At 52.9% G+C, this 17,303-nt stretch overlaps 7 protein-coding genes and 1 non-coding gene across 8 annotated transcripts; 1 reads left to right on the forward strand and 7 right to left on the reverse strand.

Annotated features, from left to right (window-relative positions):
- Window positions 1-642: 642 nt before the first annotated feature.
- Window positions 643-1,881, forward strand: M409DRAFT_35457 (uncharacterized protein; the record flags this gene model as incomplete). The annotated part of the gene is made up of 1 exon (XM_033810404.1): window positions 643-1,881. One exon carries the CDS (start codon window positions 643-645, stop codon window positions 1,879-1,881), a length of 1,239 nt encoding a protein of 412 aa, XP_033674120.1.
- Window positions 1,882-2,952: 1,071 nt separating this feature from the next.
- M409DRAFT_t7 lies at window positions 2,953-3,052 on the reverse strand. Its single transcript has one exon. It is a non-coding gene; the product is annotated as a tRNA-Arg (tRNA).
- Window positions 3,053-3,897: 845 nt separating this feature from the next.
- M409DRAFT_17178 (uncharacterized protein) lies at window positions 3,898-4,968 on the reverse strand (the record flags this gene model as incomplete). The annotated part of the gene is made up of 1 exon (XM_033803943.1): window positions 3,898-4,968. The coding sequence occupies one exon, from the start codon at window positions 4,966-4,968 to the stop codon at window positions 3,898-3,900; it is 1,071 nt and encodes a 356-aa protein (XP_033674121.1).
- A 344-nt stretch (window positions 4,969-5,312) lies between these two features.
- On the reverse strand, window positions 5,313-9,035 carry M409DRAFT_62802 (uncharacterized protein; the record flags this gene model as incomplete). The annotated part of the gene is made up of 1 exon (XM_033815316.1): window positions 5,313-9,035. The coding sequence occupies one exon, from the start codon at window positions 9,033-9,035 to the stop codon at window positions 5,313-5,315; it is 3,723 nt and encodes a 1,240-aa protein (XP_033674122.1).
- A 321-nt stretch (window positions 9,036-9,356) lies between these two features.
- M409DRAFT_62803 (uncharacterized protein) lies at window positions 9,357-11,306 on the reverse strand (the record flags this gene model as incomplete). Its single annotated transcript, XM_033815317.1, has 5 exons — window positions 9,357-9,579; window positions 9,637-10,012; window positions 10,082-10,614; window positions 10,759-10,864; window positions 10,967-11,306. The coding sequence occupies 5 exons, from the start codon at window positions 11,304-11,306 to the stop codon at window positions 9,357-9,359; spliced, it is 1,578 nt and encodes a 525-aa protein (XP_033674123.1).
- Window positions 11,307-12,955: 1,649 nt separating this feature from the next.
- On the reverse strand, window positions 12,956-13,549 carry M409DRAFT_49708 (uncharacterized protein; the record flags this gene model as incomplete). Its single annotated transcript, XM_033811319.1, has 1 exon — window positions 12,956-13,549. One exon carries the CDS (start codon window positions 13,547-13,549, stop codon window positions 12,956-12,958), a length of 594 nt encoding a protein of 197 aa, XP_033674124.1.
- A 363-nt stretch (window positions 13,550-13,912) lies between these two features.
- Window positions 13,913-14,314, reverse strand: M409DRAFT_49709 (uncharacterized protein; the record flags this gene model as incomplete). Its single annotated transcript, XM_033811320.1, has 1 exon — window positions 13,913-14,314. One exon carries the CDS (start codon window positions 14,312-14,314, stop codon window positions 13,913-13,915), a length of 402 nt encoding a protein of 133 aa, XP_033674125.1.
- A 1,540-nt stretch (window positions 14,315-15,854) lies between these two features.
- On the reverse strand, window positions 15,855-16,874 carry M409DRAFT_17182 (uncharacterized protein; the record flags this gene model as incomplete). The annotated part of the gene is made up of 3 exons (XM_033803944.1): window positions 15,855-15,903; window positions 15,951-16,440; window positions 16,496-16,874. The coding sequence occupies 3 exons, from the start codon at window positions 16,872-16,874 to the stop codon at window positions 15,855-15,857; spliced, it is 918 nt and encodes a 305-aa protein (XP_033674126.1).
- Window positions 16,875-17,303: the final 429 nt, after the last annotated feature.

Below are 17,303 nucleotides of genomic sequence, written 5' to 3' on the forward strand. Positions count from 1 at the left end.
CACGACTTGCTGCGATCAGGCTGGCCGCCCACTCTCCCACCTTCCTGCTCGATCACCCGTCTCCGCGGCTGGCCAGAAAAGGAGGCCTTTTCGAAACCTTTCACGATGGCCTTTCGACTCTCACACGTGGAATCTGGGAAGACATTCCACCTGTGAGCCATTGCGCAGGAACAGGCAAGACGAATTGGCCATCCAGCCGTCGAATCCACTTATTCCCGCACGTTCTCAGACCTTGGATCTTCACATGCCAGCGAAATAGGGTGCCTCCAGCCCACCTCGACCTCACTTCGCCCCGCTTCCGCTCTGCAGACTGTACGTCAGTCACAGGGATCGAGCAGCCCTCCAGGCACAGAGGTCCTGTCCACTGGCGCTGGCCGAAATACGCTCTGCCGAAGGAAACTCAAGAGACTGGCGATTGTGTGGCCTATATAGCCGAAGGGTTGCATGCTTTTCAGACGGCCCTGCGCTGTTTCCTAGCGCCAATTGGGAGCTGTACGCAGAGCCCACACGTCGACTGCGACCTTTTCGCCGCAAACCGTCCTATTATAATGAGACATTGCTTTTCGATCGCTGCTGCTGCTACCACTAACAACACTCGTCCACATGTCGTCCATTCCTCAGAACGCGTCTACCGGCCGCCCAATGCCCGACCAAGTCGACTCACCGCTCGCCCTGCGGCATATTCCCTTCACCTTCGACAACGCGGACCCTGAAGCGAGTGCGTTAAGGCTGATCGAGGAGTATGCGCCGCAATGGAAGACGGAGGAAGGCGAGGTCAAGCTCACGCGCTTCACCGATGGCATCACGAACACGCTCATGAAGGCGACGAAGAAGCGACCTGGTCGGACACAGCTGGAGGTGGAGTCGGATTCCGTTCTGATGAGGGCATACGGTAAAGGCACAGACGTGTTGATAGACCGCCAGCGAGAGCTGAAAGCACACAACCTACTCGCGACGCTTGGGTTAGCACCACCACTACTTGCAAGATTTGACAATGGGCTCATGTACCGTTTCGTACCTGGTCATGTCTGCTCACACACGGACCTGGCGAAGCCTGAAATCTATCGCCAAGTCGCGAAGAGACTCGGGCAATGGCACGGCGCCCTTCCCATCTCTGCCATCGCAGCAACCCCCATCTTAGATGCCCAGACCGACCAAAAGCCCTTCGCACCCACAAACGGCCAGAGCACCCGCCCATATCCCAATACATGGACCGTCCTGCAGCAGTGGATCGATGCATTGCCTGAGAGCACTGATAAAGAAACAGAGCGCAAGAAAATGCTCAACGCCGAACTTGTCGATGTATCCGCGAAACTCGGTGACACGCCTGGTCTCGACGGCAGAGACTACGTTTTTGTCCATCATGATCTCTTATGTGGAAACGTGATTGTGACTGAGGCCGAATCCACATCAAACGGAACGTCCAAGGAGAAGCCGGTTACATTCATCGATTACGAGTACGCCACTCCAGGTCCTGCCGCGTTTGATATCGCCAACCACTTCGCTGAATGGGCTGGATACGATTGTGAGCACGATGCGGTACCTACGAAATCGCAACGACGAGAATTCCTGAAGCACTACGTCGGCAGCTTCCGCTACCACTCAATATCAGACAACGACTCCATCGCTGTAGAGATCGACTTTGAAAAGGACATCGAGACACTATACGACCAGGTCGAGCGATTTAGGGGCATGCCTGGTTTCTTCTGGGGCGTTTGGGCGTTGATCCAAGCCATGATCAGCCAGATCGACTTCGACTACACCAAATACGCCGAACTTCGACTGAGCGAGTACTTCGCCTGGAAAGAGGAAAGCGACGGCTCGAGAGCGAGAGAAGGGCGGGAAATGCACGTCCGCGAGAAGAGGTGGCATTCCGAGTAGCTGGACTCCCAGCTGCACAAACACTGAGGGTTAGCTATTCAACAAGCAGGGCCCAAACCAATGCAATCTACACGACCGACTTTTGTTGATGCGAGATTCTCTGGGAGCGGGTGCATAGGAGCATTTAGTAGGGTTGGGGAAGGGGAACCAAAAAAGTACGGCATTACGGCACGATGAAAGACGACTGACCCAAACGGTCTATTTACCCCCCTTTCACTTTGACGACGATGCCATCGGTCGTGGTGTCTTTTCTCTGAGAGATTGGATTTTGAGGAAAGACTGTGTAAATAATGTATCTAAAGAATGAGTGCGAATGTTGAGATGTTCATATGAAGCCATCAATCCATACCGAGGAGGCAACATCTTGACTGCTTCTGTAGATACGGTATTTACAATGTCGTCCACGGTACGATTCGCTGAGATGATTGTCAGGACTCTTAACATCGTTGCTCACAGAGTTGGAACGTACTGTACAGCAATACGCATGCCTGTTCCATATGAAGTGTCTCCTATCTTCGCCTATGAACCTGACAATAATGCTTTCGTCTGTCCAGAACACGGCCTGATCCAGCTCTTAGCTTTTGTACTAAACGGATTGGCATCGTCCTGCCATGTGACGACTCCCTTTTCTCGCCAAGTTCGAATGTAAACATGTCCTCCGAAAGGCTTTTGGAAAGATACCAACACCATTTGGCAAATAGGAAGCTCTTCGCACACGCAAAGATCTATCCAAATAATCAATATGGAGCCTATTGGACTTCTCTTAACGTCGCTGACAGTCACATGGCATTGACAATAGAAGCAAAACGAAAAATCGATATCGACGACCAGAGACGACGTATACCAAAAAAATTGACGGAAAAGGACACAAGAAGGACTTGTTCCAGTGTCAAGGAGCCTCACTGCGTCGTCTGGTTGTTGTTTAATGTCCACTGGCCATGAAAAAATAGCAAGTGAACAGCAAGATTCACATCCATACCCATGTCCTTAAAAAGTTCCTCGACCCAGACTCGGCCAAGATATCAATCCGAAACCACCTCGAGTCCACTTAAAAGGTCAAAAAGAATTGTCTGACCTACGTAGGGCTCGAACCTACAGCCTCTTGATGTAACAATATACTCTCGAAGAGAGACAGTCGTAGTCAAGCATTCTACCATTGAACTAGCAGGCCGTGATAATCCTGATTCGATGAGGGAGTTGAAGCAGTAGTTGAATATGACTGTTGAAAATCTGCGTGCCGAAGTACGCCCGGATGACATGGGCCTTCGTGGGACCCCTCGGTGAGTCAGTGCGGCGTGACTAGGAGCTCCAGATTGCCGGCAGCGAATTGATGTGCTTATTTGGCGTGTTTCTTGCGTCTCAATGGCAACATGTCAACGGGACGGGTATCGATTCGATATTTCGGCTTTGCATCGATCTTGAAATCCCATCACATCTTCAAACAGACCAGGACCAGACGCGAGACATCTATCCGGACGAGAGAGCCATATCGACAGCATTTGCGAGAGCGAAAGGTAGCAAGTAGGGTGATCGTTCGCCAATTCCAAGTTCATCGGATCGATATCGACCCGTTCGATTCGACGTCGAAATGCGATATTGAAATCCAGGCCGGCCGTTCAGCGAAGTAGACCACATATCCACTTTACCGCATTCCAACACAAACGCAGAACCAGCACGTTCCTTATTCTTCACTTCTCAGCTTGGGTTGTCACAATTCATAGAATGATTTTCTCCATCTTCTGCCGATGGCTGGCTCTTCTTCTGGCGGATATGGTTTCGCAGCCTGGGCTTGACGCTTGGGACTGTATGCGGACTGGATTAGAGACGGCAATATGTCCGAAAGTCGGATTCGTCGAATCCAAAGGTCGAGCAATCGACATTGACCGGGTAACGTCGAGTTGCAACGAGGCAACTTTTGAATCGAGGCCTGCCTTAATTCGAACCCTCGTATCACAACTTCCTACACAAAAGGAAGACATCATTCTCCAACTCTTCAAATACAAAAACTCTGGGGTATCACAACTCATCAAACAACCGATTCAGCGCCACATTCTCCCTGGGACTACTCGTCGGCCTCAACACCGCCGTAATCGGACTCGCAATCTCATTCCCAAACTCATCCAACACTTTCGCGACATGATGGATCCTCGTCCCGACCGTACTGCGATGCTTCGCCGTCCACACCCCCAACACCAACATCACAAACCCCAACAGCACCCCCCACACGATCCACCAATTCTTCCTCCGCTTCTTCTGCTTCTCCTTCTCGCGCTTCTCGTACGCCTCGATGCGGTTCCGCGCGGCCTCGAGGCGCGCGTTGAGCGCGTTGGTGTGGTCTTTGGAGGACTTGAGGTGGGCGACGAGGGTGTTGATGGTGGATTCCTGGCCGGCGAAGTTGCCGAAGGCGTTGAGGTTGCGTTTCGTTTCCGACACGAGCTGTGAGGTGTCGGTGGTGAAGGATGCGTGCAGGCGGCGGGACTCGTCGGTGAGTTGGGAGAGGCTGGCGACCGTGGAGCGGAGGATGGAGGCTTTCTCGAGGATCGAGTAGTAGGTGTCGTCGAGTTGACGGGTGCTGCTCATGGCTGCTTCTTCGACGGTTTTGAGACTCTCCCGGAGCTCTTCCTCGCGCTGCTCATTTTGATCTCTAACCCGCTTCACGTCTATCGGCCTGACCTTTCTCTTTGGAGTCTGAATGGCATGCTGTGCTGCCCAATTGGCTGCATTATCCTGCTGCGGTTGATGAGGCCTGTCATTCGTACCACCTCTTGAACTAAGATCCGGGCTCTTTTTGTCTCGTCGAAGGAGAGTATCAAAGCTAATGGGAGGTTTGAGCTCTATCGCCGACTGAACTGTCTCCTTCGCCTTATGCCGGTGATGATGATCCTTGGAGCCCGTAAACGCGCGATGACGAATACTATTCGAATGCAGTCGTCTATGAAGGTGTGATTTATCGTGATGCTGCTGTTCGGGAGCTGGAGGGTCTGTTCGAGACCGCGAGGGGGATACGTTGGGCATGGGAGCGTCGGTGGTCCGCAGAGCCGGGAGTTGTTTACGCAGAAACGAGGCATCCTTCTTGTCGGAGGCCATGATGACCTGATGGACGGATACTAGGGTGTCGGCTGTGCAGGCCCGCCTGCGTTGCTGACTTGTAATCCGTTGCCAACCGCCAATGGTCGCTGTACGAAGGTGAGATGCTTGACGTGGACGTCACATGCAAAGGCCCCAGCTTCTGAAATTGTGGGTCCGGGGAAAGGCTAAAGCACCTCACGTTGGGTTTCACTTCTATAGTCTTCATGTGCACAACAGAACAACGACGATGAACAATCTACAACCGTCGGTTTTGCAGAGATCTCGAAGGCACAGCGTGTGCATTTCATTTCAGTCGATCACCCATCTCAACGCCGCGCTAGAACATTCAAAGCATTCCCGTCTCAGAACATTTCCATCTCGTCGTCTCCACCAATTAGTGGGAATCGACCTTGACTGATCTCACTCCTCCTATCCAGCTCAGCCGTATAGTCTCTCTTAACGTCCTCCAACGTCACGAGCTTCCTCTTACTTCCCACGCCATGCACACCTTCAATCGGGTCCGCCAGCAACCACGCTTGGTCTTCACCGCAGCAACCGAGCGTGTTGATCAGTAACACATACATCTGCGGCAATGTGTCATCGTCGGGGTCTCGAACTGCCAGCTTGTTAGACTTTCGAAGGCGCTCGAGGTGTTCGTACAGAATAGCGGCAGCGCCCCTGAAGTTGGATTGTTGGGTGCGGAAGGCGAACAGGATCTGGTGATAGGGAGGTCCAGAAGGCAGACCTGACGCCATGGCCTTTTTCGCCAAACCAAGCAAAATCGCATCTGCTTCTTGCGCCAGGTCGCCTTGCACGTCCAACTCAAGCATTGCAGCGACACTGTCCGATTTGATGCAAGTCTCGAGCAAGGTACGCAAGCAGTTGCTTTGCTTTTCAGTCTCATTCACACGAGACAGAGCGTCGAATGCCAAAGCAAAGCGGCCGGTCTGGTTGAGGGCGTTGAATTTGCTGCACAGCAGACTGTCTCTGGTGGTCCTAAGCTTCAGGATGCGAATCTCTTCCATGGTGTTGCCAAGAATATCTTGATGCGATCCCTCTTGACTCTTACGAAGGTCGAGATCCATAAGCGATTGGTCGAGATCGTTTTCGTTCAGGTCATCAAGCGCCATCGAAGCGAAGTCGGCTGTGTACGAAGGCACTCCAGCCTTTTCGAAGAGAGCGGTGATATGCTTGAAATAGAAGACAAGGCCTTGACCGAAAAGCTCTTGTGCTTCCTCTTGCGAGACCACCGGACTTGGCAGGTCCTTAAGGGTTGCCATCGTGTGCGCGGCATCTTGAAAGGCGAAGCTCGCCAGTTCGTAGTCACCGGTAGAGACATAAAGGCGGCCTTTCAGGTAGCATATCCACGGTGTGTCCGGAAGAAATGCGACAAAGTCCAGAGCTAGCTCAATGTCGTCGTGCAATAGAAGGTCAGCCAGAATGTGGGCTGTGATGTCGTCGCCCCACTTGCTAAGGTCGAGCCCAAAGGCCCATCGCTTGCTCCAGGCAGTCAGGAGCTCTGGCAGTCCATACTCCATGCTGTTGATGCGCGGTACCGGTTGCCAATCCCGCGCGAACATCGATTCGTATATCGTTACAAGGTCGACGATTCGTCCTGTGGGGTGCACTGACTCTTGTCGTACATTACTGCACAACCAAAGTCGCAGCTCAGTGCGTCTCAAGTGCAACATTATCGCTTCGTAGACTTCCTTCGGACGGAAGTCCGGACTAAGCTCAGACTGCTCCAGCTCACAGTGCATGAACACCACGAGCGCGAGTAAGTCCAGGAGTACAGATTCGGCGCGCTGCAGGGTCTCCTGGACAATCAATACGCTCATAGACCTTCCATATCGTCCAAGAACCTGACCGCCATCTTTTTCGCGCGTTCCGGATACGGGAGAGTCTTCGATGTTCTCCAATACCATGAGGAACTGGTCGTCTGTGAGGCCACCAAAGGTACCGAACTGATCGGCGGCACTTTCTAGCTGAGTGAATTCCTCGTCCCCGATCTCGTCTGCGAAATTGCACTGAGTATCGAGAAGTTGCAAAGTCTCTTCGACGGATACATCAGATCCATGCTCCAGCGCACTCAGCAGCGCCTCTCTTTTCAGCTTGTCTTGAGAAGGACCGGAGAAGAATTGTCGTAATTGGCGAGCCACGGCGAGTACTTGCGCGCCAACGACATCTTCATTGCCGGTGAAGATCCTATTCTTGACGACAGCATCCACCTTGAGAGTGGGATTGTCGATGAGCATGTTGGAGTTCAAGCCTAACTTTTCGGCCGCACTACTGGCCCGGATTGGTGCTACGAGGTCGGCACAGACAGTCCACGCAAGACCTTCCTCAGCATCGAATGCAGATCCGATCACCTCGTGTCTGCGGCTGTGAAGGTGTGCAAGTAGGGAGAAGAAGGTGGTCCACTGCCCGTGTAGGTCTTGTTGATATTGATCGAAGTCTGGCTGCTCGTTGGACGATCGCTTTAGCAAGATCTTTGCCGATACTGCATTCGAGATGCGCTCTTTGAGCGGTTCTTGTGCCCCTCGACCACTCGATGTTGAGATTAGGTTTCGTCCTTTTCGATAGATATGTAGAGCAGTCTCGATCGATGCCTGGCTGAACCTTCCTGGGTAGAAGATGTACTTCAACCATCTCTCGCTTGGCGTCGTTGCGCCATCGCTACCAGGATCAATGCCGTTCAAGTCCACAGCACGCCTCAACTCGTCGACAGTACCGTACGAGGCATCGACGACACTCCAGCCAGTCTTGAACATCTCCTCAAGATCGAAAGCCATGTCATTCTTGTCAAGAAGGTCAAACTCTAAGGTGAAAGTTCTGGAGCTGGATCCGCTTCTGACTCTAATCCATAGCTGGGACCTCTGCCATTGGGGCCCAGGAAAGACAACAAAGTCTTCCAGATGCCAGATATTTGTATTCATCAAGTCTTCCACAGGTGGGACAAGATTCGCTCGTGGCTGCGCATCTTGGATGTCTATCCTATCGCCCTCGATGGAAGTGAATGTTGTCTCGATGTCGAAGAATTTGAACTCGTGGGTTTTGGGCAAGTACGTCACCAGGAAGTATGGGTCGGTGTCGCTGACCTTCTGCCGGCGCGGCGGTCGTACGAGGTGTAACTGCGTTCCCTGCTCTGGACTCATGATGTTACGCGCGTATTTCTTGCGATCTTCTGCTTCTCCACCTTCGTCTAACAGGTCTTTCACTGCCACCACCTTTCCAGTCTCAACACTCCATGCTTTGAGCATGTGGTCGAGAGTGACTGTCCAGATGTATTTACCGTCTGTGCTCTTCGCAATCGCTGTGATTGCATCGCCAAAAAGCTCGGAATCTCCATACCGAACGGTCTGTGGTTTGTAGCCGGGAATCAAGCCTCTGAACGAGCCCACCAGTCCTCTCTCGCCATAGTTCGTCTCACGCCATTGACCGCCGATGTCGTCTTTTTGTCGCTCCAGCCGTACCATGCTGCCGTCATGCAAGGTAATGACAAGTTCATTGTTGCTCACGGCGAACAGTCGATATGGACGCTTGTAGCTCAGTTGCCCAGGAGCCATCCTCTTGACACATGTCGATGAGTCGAAATCTAGAGGGACTGTATTCCGCACCAGCAATTCGCGTCTGAGCGTGATGGTGTAAAGCTCATTGCTCGCAGTGAGCACGAAGATATCCAAAGCATCCTTTTCTTCCGCATCCGCCAATGCCACACCCCCAGGGATAATAGGTGCGGGAAGATCGATGTGAAAGGTGAGCCACGACTCGGCTTTGGCGTGTTTCTGATCGAGCACGAGATCGACGCATTGAACTTCGAGCACTTGTCGGTCGTTCAGCACGCGCCAGAGAAAGCTGCGAGGAGCCTTGGTCTTCGGTCGGAAGAAGATCGAGCCTTCGGTAGCCAGGTATTTGTTCGCGTAGCTCTCCTCGTCCAGGCCACTTATTTCATCGAACGGTCGCTTTCGGCCAGCACCAAATACAGTGACTGCACTGTTTCCCGCTGCGTTGATGTGGAGGATTGAGCCAGGCACGGGCGTTGCTGGGATGCGAGTCTCTTGATATAACACCGGAGCACTGGACATTGTGAGATGGTCTCCGTGGGTAATGCCAGGCTCAGGCGACGGAGGGTTGTTGAGAGAGTGTTTGTGTTTGTGAAGCTGGAGCTCTGAGAAAGTTGGAGGAGCGCGAACCGCGTTCCAGAAAGCTTGGCGCGGATGACCAGCCACATGGCAGACCCCTATCGACTTCACTTCACTTCAAAGCTCAAAACTTGTTCAGAATCTCATGCTTTTACTGGGTATATGGACGCGACTAATAGCAAGTGGTATCATTCCTGTGGCATCTCATGCCAACCCTCGTCATTCAAACGTCGACTTCGTTTTCTCCTCTTCAAGAGCGAATACCTAAGCGGCAACACTGCTTCGCCTCCTGTCATTACCGCCCTTCTTACGGCCGATGCCAACCACCTGGATCATCTCCTTCCAGAAGCCAACTGGTGGGTCGATGAAGGTCTCTTCGTACGCATCGACGAGTGGGCGTTCCCACACGAGGTCAGCCTCAGAGGCCTTGACGAACTTCGTGCGCTTGATCAACTTCCAGCCGACGAACAATACGGGGGCTAGGATCCTGCACAGTTGTCAGCACTCTCAACGACTATGTTTTTTTTGGAGTTGCAACACCTACAACATTGTATAAAATGTAAAAAAGCTGTCGACGGACCATGGCTTGAACGACGAATAGCCATAACAAAACACCATAATTAGCATCCATGCCAACCCGATGTAGGCCGAGTAAGGCTGGAACCATCCGCGGTATGGCAGCGTGCGGCGATCGAGTCCTTCGGCCTTGCAGGCGTTGTAAAAGAAGATGTAGGTAGTCGCCATGACGACGTAGTTGATGATGCCGCCAGCAGTGATGAGGTTGACGAGCCAGGTGAGAACCTTCTCAGAACCGGAGCCCAACTGCAAGAATGCGAGACAAGGGAAGCACATGACAACGCAGAAGCAGGCGAGCGGCACTCCCTGCTTGGTGCAGTATCGCAGGAACTTTGGTGCGCGACCTTCGAGAGCCAATCCGTAGAGGGAGCGAGTGGCACAGTATGTTTAGGTGTTGCCGGCGGAGAAGATACTAGTAACCAGAAGAGCGTTCACAAGGTGAGGCAACCCAGACACTCCAAGATTCTTCATGGCGATGACATATGGAGAAGCAGATGCAGTGCCGCTTCCGGTGCTGTCTCCCGACAGAATTGCGGTCAGAGTAGGGTCGTTGTAGGGGATGAGCACTCCAACGCAAAGAGAGCCCAGGATAAAGAAGAGTCCGAATCTCCAGTACACGGTCTTGAACGCATTCTTGATGTAGATGCGTGGTCGCTTGGCCTCAGCTGCTACCATGGAGATGTACTCCGGGCCGACAACGCAGAAGGAGGCCGACCAGAGACCGGCGAGGAAGCCTTCGAAACGTCCAAGATCGCCAGTCGAAAGGTACTCTGCGAAGGGCCCGGGGTGATTCCAATAGCGGAAACCGTAGGCATCGCCTTGGGGGTTTCCGCCACACATCGTAACGAATGTGAAGGAGAACAGCAGGAAGATCAAGATGACTTTGCCTCCTGAGAGCCAGAATTCAGCCTCTCCATAGGCCTTGACTGCAAGAATGTTCAGGGCACTAAAACGATGTCAGTCATTGTACGATGGTAAAAGGGCGCTTTGGGCAACGGCGCATTGGGCAAAACACGAAAATCCAAGCTGCTATAGGTGGTGGTGCTTTGGTGCTTTGGACTGGTACGAAAGTCGCATCTGGGAGGCTCACGCATAGAGGACGATGGCTACTGCAATCACGGCTCCAGCTGGAATGTCATCGCGCCAGAATCCAAGAACGGTGCACAGGGCAGTGATCTCAAAGGGAATGAGCAGTGCTGGTGAGTATTAGCAAAGGTAGGTATGCCGTGAGTTTGGACACTCTCACCTTCGTAGAGGAAGAAGTTCCAGCCAGCCATGAAACCAAAGGCATCGTCGACCCAGTGACCCGCGAGACGAATAAAACCACCAGACAGGCATCAAGATCGTCATTTCCGAGATGCAGTTGTTGATCAGGCCTAACATACAAGAATATATCGTATAGGCAAGGGAGAGACCGGCTGGTCCAGCATGATGCAGACCTGAGCCAATGCTGACGAAGAGAGCAGTACCGATGGAACCACCTATGGCAAGAAGTTGTATTTCCCTATTTCCCAGTCTTCGCTGGAGGTCGTCCTTGTTCTCGGAGACAATGCCTTCCTGGACCTCGTAGGTGTTGTCATTGTAGACTTGGACCTCAGTCTCTTTCTCTGTGCCGACGAACTTGTCGAAGACGCCCATGATGGCGGTGTTGTCGAGGCCTAGTGCGATTGCAGTTAATTGTTGAGCACCAAGGTAGGATGGAAAAGAGAACCAGGGCTCCTTGGATGGTCGTCAAGAGTCGTTATATGCCGCAGATTGGGCGGGCGCCAAGATGGCGTCGCTGGGTAGTGGTGTACTCAAACCACGCGACATTCGCTAGCGTCGTTTTCACATGCGCCTAGCACTCCACGAGCGAGCGCAGCGCTACTGGCTTCTGGGCCTGACCATGTTCCTACTTTTTCATGAACATCTTTGGCACTCTCAGAATTCGACCATTGTGATTTTGGCCGTCCACCCTGTGAAACATGTTGCTATTATTTGTTGCTCACTATCACGATCGTCGACGATAAAATGTGCAACCGCTCGTTCATTCCTTGTCGTCGTTCACGTCGCTGCCCAGGGCTGGGGTGGCTTGTCAGTCGACGGAACGCTATCTGTGCGTCTCCACACTGCCGCAACCTTGGAGATAGAGTTCGGAGCTGGCCAATAGCGTCGCCGTGCATCGCTCTTGCCGACGACGCTTCCACACGCTCGGCACCACGCCTCGTGCTGCAACTTTTCTCACTCTTGCGCGAGCCTCGACGCCTGGCGCTGCCTCTCTCTGGCATTCCGCAGAGCCTAGGCGCTCGCTCGACCTTTCGACTCGCTGCATGACGAAAAGAGTTCGAATTGCACGTGTCCGATCGGTCCATTGTCCGGACGGTGCGCCGTGGTTGCTCTCCAACTAGGATGCCTTATGAGGACTTCAAACATGACGGACATCAACCTACAATAGTCTCTCCTCAACCAAATTTGCGTCGCCATCTCTCGGTCTGGAAGAAAGGCTAGCGTCACATCCGTGTTGCCGTGCCTCCAGTCTCGAAAAGAGATCTGGGAGTTTCGACGCTCGCTGCAAGGGATCTCATCACACACCTCCAGGGCGTGCAGTCAACATGCAGATTACTACACCTCTTCCACCCGGGCGAAAGATGCGGTACTCGAATGCGGACTAGCTATGCGACAGCACTGCTCGGAAGAGGCGCTTCGATGGTGAGGCTCTGCACTTCGGACCTGCCAGCCTATAGCGACTTGATGAGCCTCGAAGGTGGCAGAGCTGAGGTCAAGCCTTCATGCAACCAAAAGCTGATGTTCCAACCACTGAGTGGTGTATCTCATGCGATTTACGCTACGTTTTACGAATCGCATGGACTGACACAGGCTAGCCCTCGCGCCATCCTCCGAAAAGAGCTGTTCCACCGGAAAATCAAGGACGTACTTGCGCCTCGAGAGTATTCGAGGTACGTAAAGTGCTTGACACTGCAAAGGTCAGGTGACATTTTAGACTTCGCGAAGCACAGACTCTCACCACTTTGCCAACGAACTTTAATCCTCGTGCTGCTGCGGACATCTCGTGCTTGCCGCACTCCATTAGCGACTTGTCAAGATGTCACCAAGAGATCGATTGCTCTAGGCTCTGGGCAGTGGCGGGCATACTGATAACATCGACTATGCAGTCGATTGGGACTAGAACACTATTCCAAGGACCGCGATTTCTCGCTGTCGAAATGCAACGGGCTTCCTGATGGCAAAGTCAACTGCGTCTAGCACCTGCGAACCCTCGCGCTCAACTTCGAGCATCGATAGGCCCCTCAAAGACACCCAACATTCGCTTCCTCAAGCACTTTGGAATACTTCGACGAAAGAGCAGACACCATCGCGCTTTTTAGAGCGCCCTCCATCTCCTTTGACATACCAGCAGCTGTGCAAATGGATGATACGACGAGATGCTTTCTGCTTGCTTGCATTATTGGGGACGTAAAGAGTTTCTGCGGTCTAAGATGATACGGGTGCATTCCCCATCCCAGCCCTTCTGGCAGATAAAACAGGAGTGAGGCTGTCCGCGACGTTGACTTGCAAGTCGGAGATTTCGTCTGGCCCTTCGATGATGATGGCTGCGGTCGAAAGTCACCCCATGCGGTGACATACTCTCCAGGATGCGCAGGCTTTGGCTTGTCCTGTGTTTGTTGCTTGTCCTCGTAGCCGATGGCGTGGAGGCGGAGCTTCGATGGCACATCTTCTAGAGATTGGGGTTGAGGTGTCGAATCAGCGTCTTGGCTCCAGGAGTGATTTCGTTGCCAGTTTGTTCGACGCTCGTTGTTGCTTGCATCGCGTGCAACAGCATTCAGTGTCGTGAGGTAGCGCAATTTCTTTCCAGCATAAAGAATTCGTAGTGAAGCTGCCATGGTGAAATGCTGAACCTGCAGCAGAATGGTGCTTACCAGGAATCATTTTCCTGGCACAGCTGCATGCCTTACACATATACAATCTAGGCCAAGGGCCATTGCTGAGCGTGAGCTGAGGCTGGCTCGCCGATCACATGTGAGGCCTCTCGGCCCCCTCCGAGGGGCTGAGCGTTGCTGTCCAGCTGGGTACGTAGGTACAAAGGACGATATACTGAAACCACCGGTCAAGTCCTTGGGCAACCTGGGCCGACTGAATGGAAGTTGACCAGATAGATCCAGAAATTCGAGAACGCTCAATCTCAATTCAATGAAACAGGCTCAAGTAAAATGTCCTGGCCCCTGAATCTCTGCCATTAACGCCCGTCAACTCGCCTGAGGTAAATACTTCCTAATAGCAGGCCCCGCATCCTCAGGAAGCAAAGGAAAAATCAACCTCGCCCCCGGCTGCTCCCTCACCACCTCACGGACCAAATCAGTGAAATAATCCCCAAGCTCCGGAATCGTCCTCACGCCACCCCCTAGCGAAACACAGTCCCACTTCCGACTCCTCAACACCGACACGAACTTCTTCCACTTGGACGCATCACCCGGGTGTAAGAAGGCGATTTCAAAGGTGGTGTTGTGGAAGGATTTGAGGTCTTGCTGGAGGATTTTGGCGCTGGCGGCGATTTTGGTCGGGTCGTTGCGCGTGCCGATGTCGATGCCTTGGGTGGAGGCTTCTTGGAGCCAGGCTGTGGCGACGCCGGCGATGAGGATAGATGTCATCGTGGGGGATTTGGGGAGATGGAGAGGTTTGTTTCTTGATCACGATGGGTTCGTTGAAGGCAGTGGCTTGGAGTCGGTGGCCTGGTCTCAAAGGTGGCTTTGGGGGATGTCGATACTTATAGGTCTCTGTCAGCGTTTCGATCTCCATTGCCATTTATCTCATGGATCTTACTAGCTACCCTCGTAGCCTGATCACGATACCGGAAGCGGGACCTAACATGCGATCGCTGGTTCTACTGGACTGATGTAACCAATGCGGACTGTCGGCTTCGGGCCTCAAGAGAAATGGCAATATATGTCAACTCTTTGAGCTTGGAAAGATGGCTCTAATGGTGCCAGGAAGCAAAGGTGTCAGACAGCGACGAGGGACGATATTGGACCCACTCAACAGTTTCTGATTGGTCAACATCTGGGTTGTCCTTTCCCAAAATGGAGTGCATGCTGCGAAAGTCTCCCTGCCTTTTAGACGTCACTTCACTATCCGACCTACACAGACCAAGCAGAAGACACCGATTGTGAGCATGAGAGGTGAACGACATTTCGCCAGCTTGGTACATCCGTGCGAACCTCCCGAGGAACATATCCTCGATGGTCGGCATCCCGGGAAAGTCATCTGGCTGTGCAACGTGTCGACGGCGGAAGGTGAAGGTAAGATCTTTCCGTAATGGCCAGTCAACGTGAACCACACTGATGGAACCTGAACTGTGACCTCGCCAAACCGAGCTGTGAAAGATGCACCAAATTCAAGGTTGACTGTGTACGCTCAGAAACACGATCATCCATCCGCCGATCAGCTCATTCTTTCCTAGGAAATATGATCGTTTCCAGCCTTCATCGATCGGATTGCCAAATCCCTCTGCGGACGTGTACGTCTTGAGGAGACGAAGCTTTCTGTAGCCACAGAGCAGGTCTTTGATGTCACCGAAGCTCCTCTAACTGTAGGATCCCTCACGAGCCCTGCCGTCGAAGCCGTCTTCTTCACTAGCTAGGTATGCATCTTCATGTCTGGTGTGATGGCTCATCTAACATCTGCTCCAGTTTTGCGAGACATTTGTGAAGTCGGCACGTTCCAGACATGCATTGGTGGACCCAACATCGATATTGTAACGCCGGTCCTGTTGCTGAGCATCACAGCTATGGGCATTCGGCTAGGCGCTCTGCAGGCGGGATGGCAGCTACTCGAGAAATATTCTTGCCAGTCGAGTTGAAGCCTTGCCAATACAGAAGCTGACAAGTATTGCATCTCAGCTGAGGCAGCCGCAGCAGCGTCGACGATCCGGCAAAGCCTGGCGCGAGATATTGCCGTTGCACTTTGCCAATGTCCACAAGTCGATACTGGCAGCCTTGGTACAGCTCACATGGTCTTCTCCCTTCGTCTGGCTGTTACCGAGCTACCGACTGCAGAGTATCACCTTTCTCGGCCTTCTTGTCGGAGGGATGAGGCACGCTGCACCTTCGATCGTGACAAGTGCGGCTTCCAGCTACAAGGCATCTGGAAAGAATTCTTATCCCAGACGGCCAAGGGCTGTTTGACGGTCTTCTAGCTCGAGCTACCGTTTTGCAGATACACCATGAGCACTGCAGCATACCTATGAGACATCAGCACAGTGTCACATACCGACAGTCTTCGACTTACGCAGCAGTCGCCGCCAGCACTTCAAATCCTTTAGTCGCATTCGTCGTCGCGCCAAACAGCAGCACCGCAAACAGAAAGACGAAGCCAGTATTGATCCCCAAACGCTTGCTGTTCTCCACAACAGAATTCAACCACCAAATCGGGACGAAAAGCATCACCAAGCCACCAGCGATAATCACAGCCGAAGTAAACGTGTCGAACCATCGATCGCTGTAATACCTCGTGGTGCTGGACCGGATCCTATCAGCCCGCTGCCGCACGCGAAAGAGCCTGACGGTGCCAGTGAACCTCTGCAGAAACTGCCGCAGGAGCGACTTCGGCTTGTCGACCAGAGTGATCAGGTCGCCGTCGTTCTGTTCAGCGACGAACTCGCGTTCAGGCTCGTAGATGGCGTCGTGGTGGTTGTCGAACCAGTTCCGGACGTGGAGGATCTGGAAGTTTTGCGCGCCTGGACGGCTCTTGATTTGCGAGAAGGCGTTCACGAAGTCATCTGTACAATGTCAGCCTAGCTGGAGATCGGAGGAGCTCCTCTCGTCAACACGCACAATACTCCCTCAACCGCGGCGCCATCTCCTCCAACAACTTATCCCTTGGCGAACCCTCATCCAGCCGATAACTTCCACTCCCACCGCGACGCTCCGGCTGGTTCGAAGCGAAATCATCCATCTGGCGGAGTTGTTCCTCCATCCTCACCAGCTCGTCTTGGAGTTTGAGCGTCAACCTTACGCCGACTTGGCTGAACCTTCGCAGGACGAGGAAGTCGTTCGATGAGGCCATCCATCGCGTCAGTTCGGGATAGCCGTGCGTTTTCCAGGGCTCGTCTGGTTGTTTCTCGAGGACTGATGGGGTTGGGTTTGATATTGTTGTTGTTGACGATGTGATTGTTCTTTCGGCATCGAAAGATGGTCTTGAAGGAGCTTCCATGTTCGGGACGTTCGTCTTTTATGAAAACGACGACGACGACGACTTCACAACAATCCAGCGAAACCTCAGATCGTTGTTCTGCACCCCGGGCGTGAGAGCAAGCACGCTCAGCCGCTCTACATGCAAGCTACCAAGCACCCTGCATCATAGAAGCCCCAGCTGATGTCTTGCGGCCTCACGTCGTGGCGCAGACCTCAAACTAAGTCTCCACGAGAGACGACAAGTCGTCGCTCTCGTCGATTCGATAATTTTTCAACCCGACAATACTTGTCATTACTTTCCCAAGTTTCCGCGTCCAATACCTCAAGCATCGCCTGTGCATAGTCAATGGCCTAGCCTTCGCGAGCAGAACCATTTCAATCGGGTCGTGATCGATGAACGACGAACGAGAACACGCCCAGCTGTAGACCTGGCGGTGCCTGAGAGAAC

The sequence above is a fragment of the Zasmidium cellare genome, assembly GCF_010093935.1.
Source record: "Zasmidium cellare ATCC 36951 unplaced genomic scaffold M409scaffold_2, whole genome shotgun sequence".
In the NCBI taxonomy this organism is placed as follows: Eukaryota; Fungi; Ascomycota; class Dothideomycetes; order Mycosphaerellales; family Mycosphaerellaceae; genus Zasmidium; species Zasmidium cellare.